Source organism: Gekko japonicus, unplaced genomic scaffold (assembly GCF_001447785.1).
Source record: "Gekko japonicus isolate JY-2015 unplaced genomic scaffold, Gekko_japonicus_V1.1 scaffold30, whole genome shotgun sequence".
In the NCBI taxonomy this organism is placed as follows: Eukaryota; Metazoa; Chordata; class Lepidosauria; order Squamata; family Gekkonidae; genus Gekko; species Gekko japonicus.
This window is the reverse complement of record NW_015168045.1, coordinates 125,706-148,239: the sequence shown is the minus strand read 5'-3', so window position 1 is coordinate 148,239 and position 22,534 is coordinate 125,706. Positions and strand designations below refer to the sequence as shown.

Genomic DNA, 22,534 nt, shown 5'->3' with positions numbered 1-22,534 from the left:
GGTGGCTACAAGCATGGATGGCTTCAAAAGGGAATTAGTTAAGCATATGGAGCAGAGGTCCATCAGTGGCTATTAGCCACAAGGTATAGATAGGGGCTCTGGGGCAAGTGATGCTCTGTCTTCTTGATGCTTGGGGGAGGGGTCAACAGTGGGAGGGCTTCTAATGTCCTGGCCCCACTGGTGGACCTCCTGATGGCACTGGTATTTCTGGCCACTGTGTGATACAGAGTGTTGGACTGGATGGGCCTTTGGCCTGATCCAACATTGGCATCTCTTATGTTCTTATGTTCTTAAAGTATAATTCAGCGCCAGAGGATGACGGCTTCCCAACTGAAAAGTTTAAGGCCTACAAAGATGTTTTAAGCCCCCATCTTACTAAGGTTCGTAATAATATTCTACAAACAGGTATCATACCGCCTTCATAGTCTTCAGGTACTATTATTCCTATCCTGAAAGAGGGCAAAGATGCCACTAATCCATCATACTGGCCGATAGCATTAATAAATTTATTTATTTATTTATTATTCATTTATTTTGGGATTTATATCCCGCCCTACCCGTACGGCCCAGGGTGGCATAAACGAAGACAATAAAATTTTTACTGCCCTGACTGCCCAAAGACTCAAAACTTTTATCTGTAAGTATATTCATCAAGATCAAAGAGGTTTTATGCCCACTAGAAATATTTCCAATACTAGACATACATTACATATAATTCATCACGGCAGAATTACCAAAACAAAATCTCTCATTCTAAGCATCGACATGATCAAAGACTTTAACTCTTTTTTAAAAAACGTCTAGAGAGAATGGGTTGTGGCCCTTCCTTTTGTAGAGCAATTACTTCCTTATATACTAAAAATACAGCCCAAATAAAAGTTAATGCCATTAGATCTAACACTTGTGTTATTGACAGAGGCACCTGTCAGGGGTGTCCTCAGTAACCTATATTGTTCGCTATTGCCACTGAACCTTTGGCCAATGCTATTTGTTTCAATGATGCAATTAAAGGTATTACCATTAGGAAATCAGGAGCACAAAACATCACTATTTGCCAATGACATTGTTTTGTATATCTCATCTCTAGAGCAATCACTTCCTGAAATGTTAACTATGCTTAGAGACTTTGGCACAATCTCTGGATTAAATATTAATTTATCAAAGACGGAAATATACCTGATATTTCTATCTCAATCTACCAAATTTAACATACAAACATGCTACGAATTTGCATGGGTTAAAGATAACTGGCATTATTTTGGGATTAAAGTCCTGTTAGAGTTGTCATCCATAATAGATCGTAATCTAGGAAATCTTTTTAAAGAAACTAAACATCAACTAGAGACTTGGAATGATAAAATTTTATCATGGCAAGAATGGCTATCAAGTTAAAAGTTTTATTTTGCCCAAACTTCTATATTTTTTCCCGACTATCCATTTTTCTATCCCTGATAAGATGTTGCATCCATGGCAAAAATTATCAAACCAATTTATTTGGGGAGGATGTAGAGCAAGAATAGCATTTTCAACTTTGTACAATCCCAGGCATCAAGGGGGTATTCATCTGCTCAACCTGAAGTTTTACCACTGAGCATCACTTTTGTCACAACTAATCCAAATGTCGAAAATTCCAGCATCTGAACCATCGGTTAGTATTGGGGAAGCTTATTGTGACCTTTTCGAGGCACAATCTGGTCACCTCCTAAATTATGTTCTCAGACGGTAACTTCAAGCGCTATGTTAGAAAACACTCTATCAATTTGGGACAGATTTAAATGGAAATTAGCACCAGAGCCCTCTCCAATGGCCTGTGTTCTAAACTTGGGGTGGCTTCCTGCAGGTTTGGATATAAGTAAGTTTTGGATACGGTCCGAATCGAGCCTTGGCCATATCAGGAACTGGTATAGACAAGAGAAAATTCTCACCAAACAAGAAGTAGATTTAAAACTACAAGGGCAAGCACCATGGTTCCAATATTTTCAAATGAGAACAATAATGCTTTCCTACGCTACCAAAATGGGTTTCCTTAGACCTCTAAGTTTGAGACCCTTTTAACTGGATCTTCAAGGGTTATGAAAGGTCTCTTGTCTAAAATATAACAAATTCCCATTGAGGTCCTATACCCTAAACTACTAACATATGTTGACATGTGGGAGAGAAAACTGCCTGGAGAATTTACAACAGATGATTGGGATGCTATTTGGAGTTCACCTTCGAATAAATCCACTATCCATTCAATTAGGATAATTTTATAAATTAACTGCAAATTGGTATCTCTGTCCCAATAGATTACATAAAACAAATCAGGGCTCCAGGCCTAGTTGCTGGAAGCTCTGTGGGCAAAAAGGTTCTCCAATTCACTTGTGGTGGAAATGCCCCAATATCTATCATTTCTGTTTGGGTGTCTCAAAGGCAATCTTACAAATTACTCCCTTTCTTTCTGAAGTTGTTTATATTTGATATTTGGAACGATATCCAAATCCCCAGAGACAAGGAAACCTGTTTCCAAATTATTAGTAACCAATGAATAAATAATATCTATTGAAGTACAAAATCTGATATAATCGTAGAAATTACATCCCAATATATAAACTGATTGGCCAACACCGCACTGTCTTTATAAAAAATCCTCACAAAAGGTAGAATTGCATTTCACCAGCAAAAATTGACCATTGGGTATGTTGTTCCTTAAATGTTTCATAACAGAGATTATCCTGACCATATTATTCATACAGCTCGTGAAAGAGCTAGAGTAGCAGATAGGAGAGGATTATTGACTAAGGATTCCAGGCCGGCTACTAACATCAGTGATGGTATAACATGTTCTTTTGAATATTCTAGACATGCTCAGGGTATTAAAAAGATTAAACAATACTGCATGTGGTTCAGGATATTCCAGGGTGTCAAATAGTACCTAAGATTGATCTTAAAAGAACCAGCAATCTTAAAGATTTGCTTACAAGTTCTGACTATTTAAAAATGCCCAGACAGGATTTATACCTTAGTGGTCACTTCAAATGTCACATGTGTAGCATGCCCTGGCATTGGAAATTAAAGAGTTTACTCATCCCGCTATGGGCTTTATTTTATCTGTGTTCTCTAACTGTAATACTAAGTACTGTGTGTATTGTGTCACATGTGAGTATGGGCTCTTGTATATTGGGAGTACTATTAGACCTTAGTCCCCTTAGACCTATAAAATCAAGAATTTTGGAGCACCATTCTCATATTTGGAACCACAATCCTGAAGCTCCACTTGTGGATCGCTATATCCAGTTTAAACATGAATCTGATTCTTTACGGTTTTTTGTGTTATATGTTTTTAAAGGGCACATATATAATAGATGTGATGTAGAGTGTTGCTTCAACAAGAAGCTAGGCCTATATACAAATTTAATACTGTGGTTTGAATCAACAGTTGGATTATAGCTGTTTCGTATAACTTTGTAACAATTTTTGTAACAGCTGCAACATACAACAACAGTGGGGTCCCTTTAAATCTGAAGGTTTCTCTTTTAAGAGGAAGTATCCTGAGCAGCATTGGTTAGAGACTCTGGTATTTCAAGTGAGTAAGTTATATTGCAATGTTTGTTGATTTTTGAAAGTATGTTGCACCCTATTTTACTGGTCTTATTGTTGTGGATTCCTTTTGAATTATTGTTACAGGAGTATTGACTTTTGATAAAGCATTTGTGGAACGCAGAAATTAGGAAGCTGGCAAACACATGAAGTTGTAATTGCAAGTTGTCTTCAGCCTTCTTTACCTTTGGCTTGAGGAAAACTCCTGTGACTGTTTATATTGTTCTTTCAATGTATCTATGTTGAACATTTATAAGGATTTGCAGCATGGTTTAATGATGTTATATTTATGGAGTGGTTCCTTGTGTTTATCTATTGGGATGTAATTTCTATGATTATGTCAAATTTTGTACCTTAATAGATATTATTTATTTGTTCATTGGTTGGTTGGTTGATTGATTTTTGTTACAGTTTATAGTTGGTGTTTCCTTTCACTGTGTAATTCTGCTATATTTTTGCTGGTTCAAATTATTAGCAGCAGGCCATTCGACGATCGCTGCTTAATGGTCAAATCCAGTTAGACTGTCCTTAGGTAGATGGCATGAGACACTATGGGAGATCTGTGTTTTGGAGAAAATTGTAAATAACCCTTTTCTGTATTTCACAACACAGTGCACAACGAAGTAGCTACAAAGACACCTGGAATCCCATTTTTGATTATTTAGAAGTAGGAACCATCCTAGCATGGAAAAAAAGATTACAGACTTTGGTGCTCTCTTTGTTTTTTCCTGTGAAGCTGGTATATCTTCCATCATACCCTGGAGAATGAAATGTGTTTATATCGGGTACCTTGTTTTAGGCAATTCTCACTGCATCCAATATTTAAAATTTCTGTTTCTTGATAATGTTAAGGTTGTTTCTTTTCTACTTTTCATGGTCCTTTTATTTCTCTGACTATGATATGTAAATGAAATTTATTTTATTAAAAAAAAAGAAACATACTGGTTCTTTAAGCCCAGGACACAAACAGCCCCATATGTACAAAAGGAAAAAGAGGAAGGTTAATAAGCCTACAAACCACTAAATCTGAAAAAGGTTCAGCCTCCACAATGCAGCCTGCTGTTAAAAAAAGCAGTGCTATGGAGGCTACATTAATAAAGCTCTCCTCCCCTTACAACAGCTGTGTCTATACATGAAAAATAAGGAGCCAGGCCTACAGCAACTCCAAGCAATCTCATATTAGGGCAGTGTTATTAACTGTATGAACCCCCATCTCTAGGCTATCAGTGTGTAGTCATAAGTTTAGACTATGCAGAGTTTCTAAAGCACAGTAGGGGAGTGCAATTTTTTTTAATCTGTATTTTTCAGTTCACATCCATTGGACCCGAGAAGAAAAATACTGGGGTTTTTTTGTTTCTTTTAAAAAGCCACCCCAATCCTGAAGTTGGCTTGGCTTCTCCTGCAGCACGGTTTAAACCATGCTGTAGGAGAAGCTAGCCCCAAGATCTGCATGCAGCAAGGAGAGTCCACCCCATGGCACACAGATCCCAGGGACAGCTTCTCCTGCATGCAGACTTGGCTGGGATGGCTTCTCCTGCAAGCAGATTGCTCCCTGTGCCACAGCATCTTCTAGGGCTGGCTTCTCCCTGCAGCCCAGTTTAAACAAGGTTGCATGAGAAGCCAGCCCCAAGCCAAGCAGGAACAGTCTGCTTCCCCTGGCACAGCTGATCCTTGGGATGTCTTTTGCAGTCCCTTTAAACTTTAAAGGGAGTGCAGTAGAAACCTGACAAACAGCTGAGAGGCAAGGGCAATCTGCTCCTGCCTCTGTGCTGTTTTCGGACCGCCCAGGATTTTCTCAGTATTTTTTTACATTTGGGAAGCCGAAATTTTACATTTGGGAAGCCGAAATTTTACATTTGGGAAGCCGAAATATACCCGAAAAATGCTGATACTTTCCCAGTATATTTTTGGCTCCAGTAGATATGATTGCACACCCCTATAGCACAGTCCTGTGTTAGAAGGCTGATCAATGAAACCAGTGCAAAATGTTCTCTTTCATTTACTTCAAACCTGGAAGACTGCTTCACTGTTATGTAATGTGGTTTAACTGCATATTTGCTATAAAGAATTAAACAGACGTAACTGAACATGTAGCATTATCCTTTGTCAAATTTTGAAAAATTCTTAATTTTAATTAAAGTACTAGAAGACATGGGCTGGAACTCTAAGTTCCTTGCACATTCACATTAGAGCTTTCAACAGTTTATCTCAAATGTAATCCCTATGCAGAGCTGAACAACACGGTTTCAGAAGCAGCGGAGGCAAGAGAATATTTCAGCAGCTCTGCTGTATTCATGTAACCATTACTTGCACATAAATTCAATAATTTACAGCTGTAACCTGCAGAACAGGATATAAAACAGCCGTTCTGTAAATACACATAACAGTTTAAATGAGTTAAAATGGCATATACTTACAGTCATTATTTGGAGGAGCTACTTTCTTAGGCTCAGGTTGATCTGCAAAATTAAGAATTTCATAAATTTTTGGAGTCAAGAATATAAACAACTTAAATAAATGGCTGTTCCAGCAGTGCAAAATGCAACTTGTCCAATGCATTTTAGCATGTTTTTGAATTTCAGGGAATAGATCTAAACAAAGAAAAATCTTTTATGTTTAGCACTTGGTTAGTGTAGTTTGGGGGAAAAATGCAAAGTACTTCCATTTATCAGACAAAGTGTTCGATGGTTTAATAAGGCACACAGGTTTAAACACACTATTAAGGATGTCCAGTCACTAAAGAGTAACTAACAAACATTTAAATTGTATTATTAGTAATTTGACACTAAAGCTAATGATGCTTCTGTAACAAAAACTGAAAGGACCACCATTGTGAGAAATAATCATTTTACAATTATGTCTGACAACAACCACGATACTAAATAGAAAATCAAAATGTAAGATGCAACCAACACATAGCAATACAATCTCAATCTAGTAACTGTTGTACAGACTTCCTAGCTGAGTACTGAAAATTTCACGGTGTAAGACTTCAAAACGGCAGATTCAAAGCCTGTACTATCACTACCATCCGAATCCGTTTAGTATGAGTGAAAGTCGTAGATAACCAATATGTAATAATAAAATTACTTCCAATGTTTCCTTCCCGCCCCATATTCAGATATGATGAACCATCATAATTAAGTGCAGCAAAAGTCAGACACATATTCCAAGAAATATCTGTGTCATCCATTTCAAAAGATCCACTAGTTCATTTCACGTTTACATACTAAACACAGGTAATAAATAAAAATTCCTGCCTTTAAAAGGAGAGGGCATTCCCTCCCAGTGTGTTGTACTGCTCGGACTTGTCCAAGAGCCATCTACACATAAAATAAAAAGAATACATTACATACATCATTTGAAGCATCATTAGCTCATTTTTGAATATTAAAAGCCTCACTATTAATAAAAAGGCACTTTAATAAAGTACACAAGTACTCCTTGTCAAGAGCCTTGATTTTCTGTAAACTAAATCATAACCCTCAGAACCTACATACCCTTCCAAGATCTGAAAATTCTCTTCATGGATTTTACAAATATTACGCAGTACTTTTAGAGGATAAACATAAAACTCTATTAGACCACAAAAATGCTCTTTTTTAAAAGACATTTGCTACACCTTTGGAAACATCTTTTAGAACGTTTTCCCAAGCAACATGATTTTATCAGTTCAAGGTTAAAATAAGGCACTTTCTTCCAAATCTAGCTTTTAATGCTTGCCTTCAGTGAAATGCATTACCATTTTAAAAACCTGCATGCACACAATGCAGCTTAGGTACCAGACTGAAGTTTGAAAAGACCCATCTACAAACATATAAACATAACTTGAAGTAATCAAGAGCATTACATAAACTGGTAATCCTATAATACAAAGATTTCAAGTCCATGCATACTACAACGCATTTTAAATTATAAATATTTCACCTACCTTAAGACTGATTTTTAAAAATTGTGATGTCATTGCTATCCACTCACGAAAGTAGATGCAAACTCAAAGCCCTGATAACTTCCACTGAAGTTATATATAAAGATTATGCCGTTCACGTTTGAAATAGATTACTCAGTCTTCTAAAAATGATCATTAAAGTAACTGACAGAAGGTAGCCTAACACACAGTCTCTCGACACATATACAAATACAGGTGAAAGGATGTTTTTGAGAACTGAATATACTAGCATCTTGGGTATTGATGGACAGCATACCTCCATCTTCAAGAGGCCTTTTCTGTCCCCCATAACCGTAATCATTTGAATTCACCGATGTCCCTGATTCACCTCCAATTTTTGCTGCAATCTAAGGGGGAAAAACATAAGGAGAAATTTAATCTTCTAATGTTGTACCTATTCAACAAAAATACAGTAATTAAAGAATTCAAGGGTTACACTTCTGCCTTACAGCACACTTTAGTAACCTTTTACACTTTAAGTTGCGTTGATTTGAGCTGTTTGCAAGTGCTACACATACCTTAACAATGTATAATGGTGAACATATTTCCATAGATCATTACAATGATTAAAGTTTTTGGTTTTCAGGACGCATCAAGAGAATACTAACTGATAAATCAGTTTAATCTTAAATTTTAGAAAAGCAAATATTACTTACTAAAGAGCACAGTGGAGACAACAGCTCTATTTACATATAACCCTACAACACATTTAAGTAACACAGCAATTACTGAAGCTTATGTGGTGTGATGGGAACTGACCTGTCTCCAATCACCTGAATTCTTCCCCAGATACTGATTCCACCTTCCCACTGAAGCCCTGCTCCCAATGCCAATACTTCAGGTCCCCTATCTCCCAGGAGAAGCATTTAATCAAGATCACTGGTCTGCATTGGCAGGAGGAAAGCAAAAAAGTTCCATTCCACCCCTGGAAAATTTATTCTGGATCCAACACACTGAATCAAGAAGCCAGCAGTCTGATCCTTAGAGATGGCAAGGTCGTTAGTCTGCTGAGTCCTTTGTGTGAAAACTGAAGAACAAAGCAACACTGCAATCCTAAATACAACTCATACCCTTCTAAGGATTGTCCTGTACCTTTAGCAACCTACATTATTGGTATACATTGGTACAGGGCAAAAAGCTATCCCACAGAAGTTATGTACAGGACAGACCATATTCACCTACTATCCAATACCCATGGAACTGGTGAACTCTTTGCAATGTTAAGGGACACAAGGCAAGCCTGAGCTACTATTAAGTTGTGTGGACTTAAACAAACCCCCTTCCAGTTAATCTAGGGTGTTTCTGGAACAGAATATTTATTGAAAATCAAATCCTGAGATCACTGGGATTTATTTCTAAGCATGCATGCATTTAAGATAGTAACCTTTAATTTCACAGTGGATGTGAAATAAACCACAATGATTCACAGGACAGCATATAATTATGGAAAGGACTTGGTATTAGGACTGATTTTATTATCTGTTGATGGGCAGCTGCCCAGACCCCCCCCCCCAATATGGTTGAGGCCGTGGCGGGATGATTGAGGAAGAGTTGGTTGAAACTGAATCCAACTAAGACAGAGGTTCTGTGGCAGGGTGAGGGAGATTCAAGGTTGGGGTTTCAGCCTCCCACTACTGACAGTGCACCTCCAATACCAGTGCAAACTGTCAAGAGTTTGGGCGTGGTCTTGGATACCTCCTTATTCACAGAGATCCAGATCATGACTGTTCCTAAGATGGCATTTTACCAGCTGTGCCAGGCTAGGCAGCTGGCCCCTTTCCTGCCTTGCTGTGACCTAGCCACAGTAATTCATGCAATGGTCATCTCCAGACTGGATTACCGTAACTCACTCTATGCTGTACTGCCCTTGAGACTGTTCTGGAAACTCCACTTGGTCCAGAATACGGCAGGCACAGGTCCTGACTGGGACCCCACACATTCAACCTGTGCTGTGCTAGCTGCACTGACTCCCAGTGGAATACTGAGTCAGGTTCAAGGTTTTGAAGCCTTGAGCAGTCTGGTGCCTATCTTCAGGACCACCTCCTCTGGTATGTCCCCCAAAGAGCGCTACGCTCTGCTGGAAATAATCTACTGGTGATCCCTAGTCCTAAATATGTCTGGCTGTCCTTGACCAGAGCCATCCTCATTTTTTCAGCCCTGGCTTCTACCCTGTGGAACTCTCTGCCAAATAACATCTGTGCCCTGTGGGATCTTATGCAGTTCCATAGGGCAGGTATGTCCAACAGGTAGATCGTGATCTACCAGTAGATCGCGGAGGGGTCAGAAGTAGATCACCAGCCCCACTTGGTCTCACTAATGAGCAAGAGCGAAGTTTTAAAGATTGCACAAGATCATCCTACATTTAACAGAAATAACTCTGAATAAAAGTTAAATAAAGTTATTGAGTTAAAGAAAGTTATAACTCAATAAAAAAAATTAAAACGTTCGCAGTTCTTTCTGGATCTTTGTCTCTCTGTTTTGATTTTGCTTACCAGTAAATGACAGAAGGTGCATTATAAATTGGGGGGGGGGGCACGGTGGAACCCAACTTTAGTGGGTTAAAATCTAATTTGAAACTTTATTTTCATGGTGCTACTTTTGGCTGGAAAAAATAGATCACTAGCAGTTTGAAGTTGGACAACTGCCCTGAGCCCTGTGAAGTCAGGAGAGGGTGGTATATAAAATGAATTTATAAAATAAATAAATAAAGTAATCTAATATTTTAAAAAGTTCCCTCTACATCCACTAAAAGTGAAAACATATTTTTTAAAAAAAATAAATGCTAGGATTTTACAGTTATCTGAAGAGAGCAGCCTAGTAATTAAGTAGTCAAACAGCATCTGAAAATCCACACTGAATGTAGCCAACAATATTTCCAAACGGCTTTCCTCCTTACAGATAAGTAGATTTTGCTCTCAGCTCTAAGGGAGTTTGTGCAAAAATTCACTGCAGTACATTGCAAGGATATACAGAAAACTGAACTTTTATCAAATTGTCTAAACAAGTTACTAGGGAACAAGAACGCTTTTCGCAGCAAAATAAACTGAAGAGGAATATTATGAAATTGCAGTAGATAATTTGTCTTCCCGGGACATTCCAAGCTAGTATATAGCACTGAACAGGGAAATGAGGCATGAACATTTTTGGAGTATTTCCGTCAATGCCCGCTACAAACAAGTTATAGAACTTCCACAATGGCACAGTAATGAGGGAAATCCTTTCTATGACTCAGAAATTTCTCTCTTCTACTGCTCAGCCGTCTAGAAAAAATGTATCTCTGGCCATTTTCTAAAAATTAGAAAACAACATGGGGGCACGCAAGTTACAGCAGAGACAAATGTTCCGATTGCCGTATGAATTGAGTTTAGGGCGGAGGATCAGAACTGGTGAAACACTACAAAGCAGTCTCTTTTCATTAATACACTACAGACTCTATAACGAACGTGAGCTGGAGCTGAAGAGATTACGGAAGATTTCATTTGGTTCGACGGGTGAAATAGCGCACAAAATCTTCTGAGTCGTGAACAACGTAACGGGGGAGGAGATGCGCTTGCCTGCGTGTGAGAAAGAGAACCTCGCTTCGACTACGAGCGCTTATACCTGCCCCAGCAATCACAATGGACGCAGCTATCTCGCACTTGGAATCTTACAGCGGCACCGTCTTACACGTTAAACGCAGAAAACCTTAGGAGTCACCCCCTCCCCCAAGGCGGGATGAAGAACCAGAAGCGCCAACGCTCCCGCCTTTGCCCTGTGCTACGCTCGTCTAAAGTGCATCCCCATCACTAGAGAGTCGAGAGAACAAGAAAAGCTGCGGGGGAGGCGGGAAGGCATGGGGAGCCACTGAAGTCTCCTTCTCCCGACTCCACCATTCAGGAGAAGAGAAGGAAATGGTGGACCGACACGACTTTCCTCCCACCTCTTAGTAAGGCGATCTGAGCACCCTCTCGGAAAACGCTTACAAAGGCTCATGAAACGACTATTGCCTCAGTCCGCTACTGGTACTGGGCCGCGGGAGTTCTCCTGATCGTCTACGAGGCCAGGTTACAGGGCGTGCTCTGTTCGCCCTTGGACACGCCACAGAGTGGTGGTGGTGGAGCTCCGCGGCCTAGTCGAGAGCCTGCGGGACCAGGCCGGCCTAGGAAGCGGCATCCCTCGCCTGGGGTTCACAATACACACCTGCCTAGCCCGTTGTAGCGCGTCCTTAAAAGCGTCATTGACTCCCCCGCCACCTCCTCCGCCTCCCCCGGGCGCGCCCGAAGAAGGAGGGGGTACCGTAGAATAATCCGCCATGTCCGCTTCACCACTTCCTACCGCGCTCCCTGCTTGCCAAGAAAGAAAGAAAATGGCGACGGGCGGGAGCCTTTCACATTCCTTCTTCGCATCGTGTTCTACGAGAGGAGGAGGGGATACCGCGTCAGGTCTCGCGAGAGTTCCGCGAAATGGCCGCGAGATTTGGGAGTTAATTTTCTGAGGAGGGCGAGAAAAGCAGATTTCGAGAGATGTCTCGCGAGAGGTAGATTGCCGTTTTCTTGACCGGAACGGAGAGTCGTTGAGGGTTGGTTGCTTAGGAACAAGCAAAACACTGGAAGACGGGTGAGAGCGTGACCTAATAAGGAGCGTATGTGTTTCTCGCGATAGTTCATGCAGAAGCATTTTGTTTTCTTTTGACGTTTGTTCAGTCACTGCGTTCAGATGATAACGGAGTGAGGTAATTTATGGGAGTAGCTGCGACAGGCGCCGTCGACGCGACTTTATTTCCTCAGTGAGTCCAAGTTGCGCGGATGGGGTGTGTTTGTGAGAGGTGGTTGCGGCTGTTCCCTTTAGAAACAGAGAAAGCATTTTGAATCCTGCATTTAGTTACCGTTAGGTCTGTGGATGTGGGTTAGGATACTGCAGGACCTACGAGGCGCGCTCCTGTTTGTAGGCAAGCTGTTTGTTTTGAGAATCTGTTGTAGGTGAATTAGCGCAATAACTTTATATTTATCTGTAAAGCTTATAGCTTCTCCCATCTAAAACTTTTCTGCTCATAACCTCCCCAAACCGCCCAAATATAAAGCTTGGTTTTCAGTTTAACTGACATTTGGTGTTCGTGGTTCTGCAAAGATAAGCCAATGGGTCCGGCTTGAAATAGGAAATCCTGGAAGAGACAATATAAAACCAGTTGTGCGGGTGGTTAGAATATCACACTAGTACTGGGTTCAAATGTCCAATCAGTCAGCCAGAAAGCTCACTTTGAGTCAGTCAGTCTTTCAGCCTAATCTATTAAAATGAGAAGGGAAGAATCCTGAATTCCTTGGAGTCTGGGGATTGTTTTTAAAAATGCAATAGGTATGTTCAGTTTTAAAATATAGTCATGATACTAGTAGCTCCGATAAATGTAATTACTTTCTTTGTGATGTTGAAGTGTTAGAACAAAAATGTATTTTTGTATGTGGTCCTGAACTAAAAAGCATTGAAGCAAAGGAAAATACCTTTTTAAGGGTATGACTAGATACATACAAGCATTACTAGGAGTGCAGTGAGTGGTTAAGATGAGTTGGTTATTTCAGACTGTGAAATTAGTTGGAAGTATATTCCAGAGAACAGCAAGGAGAGATAGGAGGCTTTCCTGAATGAACAATGCAAAGTAATAGAGGAAAGCAATAGAATGGGAAGGACTAGAGATCTCTTCAAGAAAATTGGAGAAATCAAGGAAACGTTCCATGCAAAGATGGCCATGATAAAGAACAAAAACAGTAGGGACCTATCAGAAGCAGAAGATATTAGGAAAAGTTTGCAAGAATGCACAGACGAACTATACAAGAAGGACCTCAATGTCCTTGAGAACCACGACGGTATAATCACTGACATCAAGCCAGACATCCTGGAATGCGAAGTTAATATGGGCCTTAGAAAGCATTACTAACAACAAAGCTAGTGGAGGTGATGGTATCCCAGCTGAGCTATTCAAAGTCTTAAAGGAAGATGCTAAAGTGCTGCACTCAGTTTGCCAACAAATTTGGAAAACACAACAATGGCCACAGGATTGGAAAAGGTCAGTATACATTCCAATCCCAAAGAAGGGCAATGCCAAGGAATGTTCAAACTATCACACAATTGCACTTATTTCACACGCTAGCAAGGTCATTCTCAAGTACGTGGATAGAGAACTGCCAGAAGTACAAGCTGGGTTTCGAAGAGGTAGAGGAACTAGAGATCAAATTGCCAACATTCGCTGGATTATGGAGAAAGCAAGAGAGTACCAGAAAAATATCTACTTCTGCTTCATTGACTTTGCTAAAGCCTTTGATTGTGTGGATCACAATAAACTATGGCAGGTTCTTAAAGAGATGGGAGTACCAGACTCAACTGTGCGACTGAACAACAAATATCCCATTTTAGTAGATTCCAGAGTTAGTTGTTGTAGATTTTCTGGGCTGTATGGCCTTAGTCTTGGCATTGTAGTACCTGACATTTCATGGCAGCTGTGACTGACATCCTCAGAGGTATAACACAGAAAGATGGAGTACTCTCTGTGTCAAGGTGAGAAGAAAAATGGTAGGCAGGTAATTTAATCGCTTTTCTGATTTCATTCTTGGATTAGCCATTTGCTTGAAGTGCTAGGTTTAGATGATTTAGTTAATCGTTGAGAAAGTGTGGGTCACATATCCATTTTGTACGGTCTATTAATGTTTTGATTATGCCTCTTTTTTGCCAAGGGTGGTGATTGGAGTTTTTGTGTAAATAACGATACGTGTGAGTTAGTTTTCTGTAGACCTTGTGACGTAATTGATGGTTAGATTTGCGGATGGCTGATATATCTAGAAATGGGAGTTTACCCTTCATTTCTTTTTCCATGTTAGATTGTATGTTCGGGTGGATGTTGTTTGTTGTTGTTCAGTCGCACTGTCGAGTCCGACTCTTCACAACCCCATGGACCAGATCACGCCAGGCCTTCCTGTCTTCCGCTGTCCTCTGAAGTTGGCTCAACTTCATGTTCGTTGCATCAATGACACTGTCTAACCATCTCATCCTTTGCCGTCCCCGTCTTCTTTGACCTTCAATCTTTCCCAGCATCAGGGTCTTCTCCAGTGAGTGCTCCCTTCTCATTTGGTGGCCAAAGTCTTTGAGCTTCAGTTTCATTATCTGGCCTTCCAGGGAACAGTCAGGGTTGATTTCTTTTAGGATTGACTGATTTGATCTTCTTGCAGTCCAAGGGACTCTCAAGAGTCTTCTCCAGCACCATAGTTCAAAAGAATCTATTCTTCGGCGCTCGGCCTTCCTTATAGTCCAACTCTCGCAGCCATACATGACTACTGGGAATACCATTGCTTTGACCATGTGAACTTTTGTTGGCAGGGTGATGTCTCTACTTTTTATCAAGCTGTTTAGGTTCGCCATCGCTTTCTTCCCTAGGAGCAGACGTCTTTTAATTTCATGGCTGCTGTCACAGTCTGCGGTGATCTGGGATCCCAGGAACGTGAAGTCTGTCACTATTTCCACGACTTCCCTTTCTATTTACCAAAGAGTGATGAGGCTGGATGCCATGATCTTATTTTTTTTTTATGTTGAACTTCAAGCCCACTTTTGCGCTCTCCTCTTTGACCCTGAGCAAGAGGCTCTTTAGGTTGTTGTTGAGGTGGTCTAAAAACTCCATCAATTCTACCTCTCTATGGCTCCAAATGATAAAGGTATCATCTACATACTGGAATTAGACTGTAGGTTTGTTGGGTGCAGATTCTAAAGCTGTGTTTTCAAAATGTTCCATGTAGAAGTTTGCTACAACAGGTAAAACAAACAACTGAGGAAAAACAGTCTTCTACAGGAAAAGTGTTTTTGTCATATATCAAAGGAATCACTGATCAGATGGGATGATCAGTATGAAAAAATGCAGCCTACAAACAGTATTCAGACCCACCCAAAAATACAACAGATGCTACGATCGGCAAAAAAAATGCAGAGACCTCCTCACTTCTGCAGGAGTATACCTGTGGACAGGTTTATAACGGGACCACACAGCGTAGCATGCAGACAAGAATAAACGAACATGAAAGACACTACAGACTTGGCCATCCTGAAAAATCAGCAGTGGCTGAACATAGCCTAACTCAAACAGGACAGTGTGTCTTATTCGAAGACACTGAAATGCTGGACAACACATCCGATTACCATGTCAGATTACCATGTCAGATTACACAGGGAAGCCATTGAAATTCATAAACATAAACACAATTTCAACAGGAAAGAAGAGAGTTTAAAAATAAATAGGGCATGGTTGCCTGTCCTGAAAAACATAAAATGCTCTACATCTTACAACAGCACTACAGATAAGATTAGAATTTCAACAGCCAATCCATATGCAAAAGAACCTTCCTCAGGAAAGCACCTCCATTAGCATGTCACAGCCTGGGAAACTCCTACAAGACAATGGCTCAGCCCTACCCCACCTTCCCGAGTAGATATAAATTACCTGCCTACCATTTTTCTTCTCACCTTGACACAGAGAGTACTCCATCTTTCTGTGTTACTAGGAGCAAAGTTCATTGTAGAAGAAATACAATGGACCCTTGAAAGACGTGACAGATGCCCCCCAGTCCCCTGCTTCCCCCCTCCCCAGAACCCGGGGTCGAGGGGCGATGGAAGGTCCCGCCACTGGCTTCGTGCCTGGCCGTGTCCGGGGGCCTCTGGGCCGCCTCCATCGTCATCCACCCCAGTGGCATGCCGTCCCCCATTCGGTCGCAGCCCAGGCAGGTACCTGCAGCAGGCTTGGCCGACAGCGTCCGCTGCGGTGCCGGCAGGATTGGCCTCGGCCTGATGAGCGCCCACCCGCTGGAGCGTCCTGCCCGGCAACTGGCTCCAAGCACACTGAGGCCAAGAGACTGGGCGGTGCTTTGGTGGGCAGGACGACAGCAGTGCAGCCGGCAATGCAGCCAGTGGGTAGAGACGCCGTTTGAATGACACACCAGTGAGCCAACTGATTCGGGAGCGTGTGGAAGAGTCCACGACCAAAACAGCATTATATATAGAGATACCTCTGAGGATGCCAGTCACAGCTGCTGGTGAAACATCAGGTACTACAAGGCCAAGACCACAGCCATAGAGCCCAGAAAATCTACAACAATGAATGAACTCCTGCTGTAAAAGCCTTTGACAACAGATTACAGAGTGTTCCAGGGAATGTACAATTTCTTAAAAAATTATCAAGGATCTCGCAATTAAAACACCATTAATGGCAGGCAATCTTACTTGAAAGACTGGTTCCTTACCATTGCTGAAATTACTGTAGTGCAAAATCGCAGGTGACTCTTGGCTGGGCAGATGAACCTTTCATTCACAGAAACCAACACTGTGGCCCAGCATTCCTGTTCAACATCACTCTTGGACTGAGTGTGCACCCTAGATCAGAATTATCTCCAGCCACTCAGCAGGGCTTCTAGATAAAAGTACGCAAGGGTGGGCTCTGGAAAACTGAGTGTGACCTAGTTGTTAGATTCAATTTAATTACTTTGTAGATCCTGTTTTAAATATACTTTTATACCTGAAAGATGTATGCAGATTTCAAACTGAGGCTAGATTTATTTGGGTTCATCACTAGAATATGTAATGTTGATGCCTCAGAACACATGCAGAGTATCTTTTTTTCATTTGTGAGTTTACCAGCATTGGCCATTTAAGTTTAGGGATAAAGGTTCCCAAGTCAGAAAGTGTAACTGCTGTGTGGGTTCAGCACTGCCTCCCATCAGACATTAAGCACTGGAAACCTGGTTTACAAATCTGAATAATATAAATTATTTCAAAATGTTGGTGAAACATGATTTCAGTGTTAAGAGTGATGTGACTATTGGGTCTATTGAGCCAAATCTCACAGGGAGCACATATTCATTCTCAGTCTCACACACACACCCCCTTTAAAATAAGGGTGCTGGAAGAAGAGTTTAAAATTAGGCAGCTGGTTATGCAACTGTGGGCCACATATGCTTAAAGGGACAGCGATAAAAAAAACCCCTCATAGTATAAGAAGTAGGGAGCTGTTACGGGATAGTCAAAGACTATGCCCTCATATACGTATGCTTGAAACTGAGAAGGTAGAAATGTTATCCAAAGAGTTACTGACCTTTATAGCTTTGGTAATTGTAGAAAGCTCAAGAGGGGAGCCAATCTGAAATGCAGAAATTTTCAGAAGATTAACATTTATTATGTGAATACACTGTACTCCATCGAATAAAGGCATAAGGTTTTTGTAAAACATTGTTGCTGTTTTTTTACTATTGCTGTAGCAAGAATTTGAACTATATGAATACTTTCCAGACATGGATGTCTTCTGTGAGTGATTCTAATATTTATGAATCTCTTGTTTAGTGACCTGTGGTTGTAGTCAGGTGGTACTATTTGAATAACTATAGTTCTAACATTTTTCAAAAGTAGCACTGCCAAAATTAGTAATCAACCTTCAGTAACAGTGAATATTTATGTATTTGATCTGTAAACCGTCCTCCTCTCCGAAGGGCTCACTATATAGTGTTTATTTTGTATAGTGCATTTTAAAACATAAACTTTGGATGTTCAGGTAACCTTTACAGGGTAGAGCCAGTGTGGTGTAGTGGTTAAGAGTGGTGGATTCTAGTCTATGGAGAACCAAGTTTGATTCCGCACTTCTCCATATGAATCCTGTTGTGTGACTTTTAGCCAGTCACAGTTCTGAAAGTCTCAGCCTCACGTACCACACAAGATGCCTGCTGTGAGGAGAGGAAGGGAAGGCAATCGTAAGCTGTTTTTGAGACTTCTTATGGAAGAGAAAAGCAGGGTATTAAAAAACAACTTTTCTCCAGCTTTCTTTAGAGAAAAGAGAGCACTAGAGATTAAGGAGCAAAATGACAGGTTTTGCATAGATGACTATTCTTTCTCCTGACCTTTCTCCTTTCTAAGGAAATGCATTTATAGCTCATTTCACAGGTTGCTGTTAACACACATACAATTCATGAATAGTGCATAGTGCACATTTGATGTTTCTTTAAACATGTGTTGACTAATTCTCATGTTGCACCAAACAATGTGCAGGCTGAATTTATTATTTTAAACCCCACAGTTATCCAGGTACTGGTTCCTGGGGAATGCATATTGGTTCTTTCTTGCAATCAGATGTATGCAGGTACATGAAAGATGTACATGCTTTCACTGTAACGTGTGATAAGGGCTGGAGTCGTCCCTGACTACTGTATCTGTGAATAGCATATTCCTCCAATTACGTTGTTGGCTTAATGGCTTGATAAGTGCCATACAGTGGCTCTAAATAATGAGAATAGTTGAGACATTCCAGCTGTCATGCTAACCAAATGGTAACACCAGATGATTTGCTTGCACTCTAGAAGAAGCAGACAGAGGTTAAGAGGTTGGAATCTGCTGGGAGAGATGGCCTACTTACAGGGCTCTAGTCGGGGGGGAGCTCTCAGGTACGGAGCTCCGGAAGAGAACCTCTAGGGGGCGGGGCGGTCATGTGGTGAAGCCCCGCCCCCTTCTTTACCCCGCCCTCTGCTTCGATCCTCATTCCGTTTGGGAATGAGGATGAAGCAGGAGGGTAAGTAGCCGGGCCTTCTGACACACTTCCGGTGATGTCAGGGGGTGTGGCCTTCTGTCACTTCCGGTGATGTCAGGGGGCGTGGCATATGCAAATAAGTTATGCTAATGAGTTATGCTAATGAGCTCCGGCAGCTCTTTTTCTACAACAAGACCCCTGCCTACTTAAATGGTCATTCAAACAATGTTCACCTGTTGGTTATACAAAAGCACCAAACATACTCTATGGTGGTGATGTCAGCAGAGAAACAATACTTTTCCATCACTAACATGTAGGCCAGCAGAATTGTTTCAGGTGGCCAGAGGCCCTTTGGGATGTGGTCTGCAGGAGGAGGTGGACTGCTCAGTAACCCACTGTGACTGTTTTGCTTAGCACTTTGCGAATAAAATCTGTTGCATTCATTCTGACTTGGACTCTCTTTTGGCAATGACAGGATCAGATGGTGCCAGAGAACTGACTTTTTCCAGTTATTTCAGATGTTTTTCAGACTGAGGACATGGACAGGATCCTTGTAGGTGTAAGGCCTATGACCACCTTGTATGACCCTTGTCCTTCCTGGTGACTTCAATTAACTGGAGGGGGGCTGGCTGACTAGGTCTGAGAGGTAGTTATTCCCTTGGGAGAGGGGGTGGTCACCCCAGCCATTAATAAAGGGAACAGAACTGTGACCCTGGGGGTGTGGATACCCTGGGAGGCACTGTTTTGTGGTGGATCTAATCCTACGTGGAGAGTAGGTCTCAGAAGGTGGTGCTGGGGGACTCCTGCTCAGTGCGTTGGCCTGTAGGGTCCCACAACATTCCATTTTGTCCCCTATGGTTTTTAGCATTTACATGAAACCATGTAGATTTGGGCTTGGATGACACCAATATATGGATGACGCTCAGCTATATCATGCCTGACTGATCCCAGGAAGACTGGAAAAACCCCGAACCTTTACTTGGAGACAGTTTTGAAGGGAATGCAGGCTAATAAACTGAAGCTTAAGATGTCAGCCATTCTGGAGGGTTTGCATGCCCCTTGAAGGAACAGATCTATAGTCTAGGGATGCTTTTGGACTCAGGCCTACTGCTGGATAAGCAGGTGGTGACTGTGGTCAGGAGTGCTTTTTACCAGCTTCGACTGATTAGCCAACTGCAGCCTTTCCTGGGCAGAAAATATTTGTAATGTTAGTGAAATATTGCTGAAAGATTTGCTGTGAGATACAGAATGTTAGCAGGCTGCTTTCATGTAGAGATGAAGATACATGGAAGCAGCAGCAAGCAGGGTTGAAGCAGGCAGGGATTGCACTCAGACACCCAAAAGGTGTCACAGCGACTTACAACATAAAAACCATATAAATATGTTAAACAACATAAAAGCAGATAGCAAATATAAAATATTAACATTAAAATTTTAAATGATAAAAATATTTGGCTTGAACTATACATCTAACAAAAACAATCCAAACACTCCAAAGGCCATCCTAAACAATTCAGCTTTGCATGCCCTATGGAAACTTAGCAAGTCCGGTATGGCTTGGGTGTCAACAGAGAGTGCTTTCCACAGGGTTGGGGCCACAACTGAAAAGGCTCTTCTCCTGGTGACAGCTAATTGAGCCATCCTGGGGCCAGGTACCTGAAAGATGACCGGAGCTTGGGGGCATTCCAATAGGTACGAGGATCCCAGACAGTTGAGGGCTGTAAAAGTTAACACCAGCATCTTGAATTAGATCCAGAGACTAATTGGCAGCCTGTGCGCTTGCTGCAAAATTGGAATATTATGAGTTGATGATGATGATCTGGTCAGTAACCTGGCAGCTGCATTCTGGACCATCTGCTGTCTCTGAAGGATTTTCAATGGTAGCCCTACATAGAGCACATTACAGTAGTCCAATCTGGAGGTGACTGTTGCATGGATCATTGTGGCAAGGTCCAACCCAGACAAATAAGGAACCAACTGGTGGGCCTGGTGTAGGTGAAAAAATGCCAACTATGCTACCATGGACACTTGTTTATCCAACAGTAGTAGAAAGTCCAACCACACCCCAAGACTCTTTACAGAGTCTACAGCTGGACATCATCAAGTCTTGGGAGTGATCCTCCAGCTAACATGTCAGTCTTTCCCAGCCTCATGACTTCCCATCTTGGATGGATTCAACTTCAGCCAACTCCCCCATAGCCATTGAACTACTGCATCCAGGCTCTGGGATAGTGTCAGCTTCAAGAGCCCTTCCACTGGCTGCTTATCCATTGGGAGGAAGATGCTCTGCATCCTGCTGTCCCCCCTTCCCCTGTTCTTTCTGTTATATTGGTGCGGAAGTGTTGATGTGACAATCCCACTGCCCCTTGGCCTGGCACCCCTTTTCTACCAGCTGAGGGGCCCCATGTAGCCTTCTATGTTTTTTGGGGAACTAGATTTGTTTTAAACTACCCCTCAGTTACTAGGTGTTCTAAAGGTAGCAAATGTATAGACTTTGGATTAGCTGTCATGGAATACGTTTTGTGGTGAGCAAGTAGAATACGGAGATCACTGAGGCAGGAATTATATGTAAATACAATAAATAATAGAATATTTATTTATTTACAGTTTTTTTAAAAGAACAGATCAGCATCATGGATCTCCAGGTAGTCAAAGGAGAAACCCAGCTGAGTCACATAAATGTAACCTATTTATGGTTTCAGAGTGTGATTAGAATTTTCTTTAATGCTTTCAGGCACAAACAGGCTTTTACTTAGTAACCACTAGGTTAGATCCTCTCACACATGCAGGATTCCACCCGCACCAGCCTGCCCTTTCCCTAGAGTCAAACTAAATGGTGCCAGGCCTGCTCATTACCAGAGACAGGCCTAACAACTGGGTACTCTGTTCTCTCCCAGAGGCAGAGCTATACCACTCTACCACACTATCAGGCAGAGCTACCCTTCAAACTGTCTGCTCTTTTGCTGAGCTACACCTTCTTCCCCCCCCATCCCTTTTAAAGAGAAAAGCCCTGTGAGCTCCAAGTCATGCTCAGAATCAGATGTTGTGTGGAAGCTCCCACGCAGGGGTATTCAGTTCTCCAATTGGGGAAAAGTCCTCATGTGGAAGCAACCTGGAATATTCCATATGAAAGATTAAGCAAAATGAGTTCTCTCTTTCTGATCTTCATTACAGTGGTGAATAGGCAAATGGCAGTTACATTAACTCCCGCTTTCTTTATGTCTTCTGTATGTAGTGTTATGTAGGTTTTGGCTCATGGGTTGGAGTCCTCAAGCAGCTTGTAGAGTTTCTCCCTCCAGGTTGTGAACCCTTATTGAGCATTAACCTTTTTTCAAAGCTTTTGGGGTGGGGTCCTGCTAGTTGTGTGCATACATAGAGAGGAAGGGAATGAGATCTGCTTCTCCTTGCATGAACACAAAGAGGAGCAGTAGGACAATGTCACTAAGCAATGGAGAAGATTCCTCTTTAGCACAGGCATGTTCAGCTACCTC

At 41.6% G+C, this 22,534-nt stretch overlaps 2 protein-coding genes across 13 annotated transcripts in view; one reads left to right on the top strand and one right to left on the bottom strand.

Moving 5' to 3' along the window:
• The window catches only part of FUBP1 (far upstream element (FUSE) binding protein 1), a 48,684-nt gene extending 36,736 nt beyond the window's left edge, over positions 1–11,948 (bottom strand). For 2 of the 6 annotated variants that reach the window (XR_001482607.1, XM_015414260.1), the window contains exons 1-4: positions 11,708–11,947; positions 7,785–7,875; positions 6,840–6,902; positions 5,997–6,038 (exon numbers count right to left, since the gene is read on the bottom strand). Coding sequence is in view for 5 of the 6 variants with exons in the window: in XM_015414260.1 (XP_015269746.1) it covers positions 5,997–6,038; positions 6,840–6,902; positions 7,785–7,875; positions 11,708–11,821 (310 nt within the window). In the remaining variant the exon portion in view is untranslated. Of the gene's footprint in view, positions 1–5,996; positions 6,039–6,839; positions 6,903–7,784; positions 7,876–11,707 lie in introns of all 6 variants that reach the window. The other 4 variants (XM_015414263.1, XM_015414261.1, XM_015414262.1 and 1 more) reach the window with 4 other exon arrangements.
• A 257-nt stretch (positions 11,949–12,205) lies between these two features.
• Positions 12,206–22,534, top strand: part of DNAJB4 (DnaJ heat shock protein family (Hsp40) member B4) — a 37,872-nt gene continuing 27,543 nt past the window's right edge. For all 7 annotated transcript variants that reach the window (XM_015414244.1, XM_015414245.1, XM_015414243.1 and 4 more), the window contains exon 1: positions 12,206–12,293. The gene's annotated coding sequence lies outside the window, so the exon portion shown is untranslated. The remainder of the gene's footprint in view (positions 12,294–22,534) is intronic.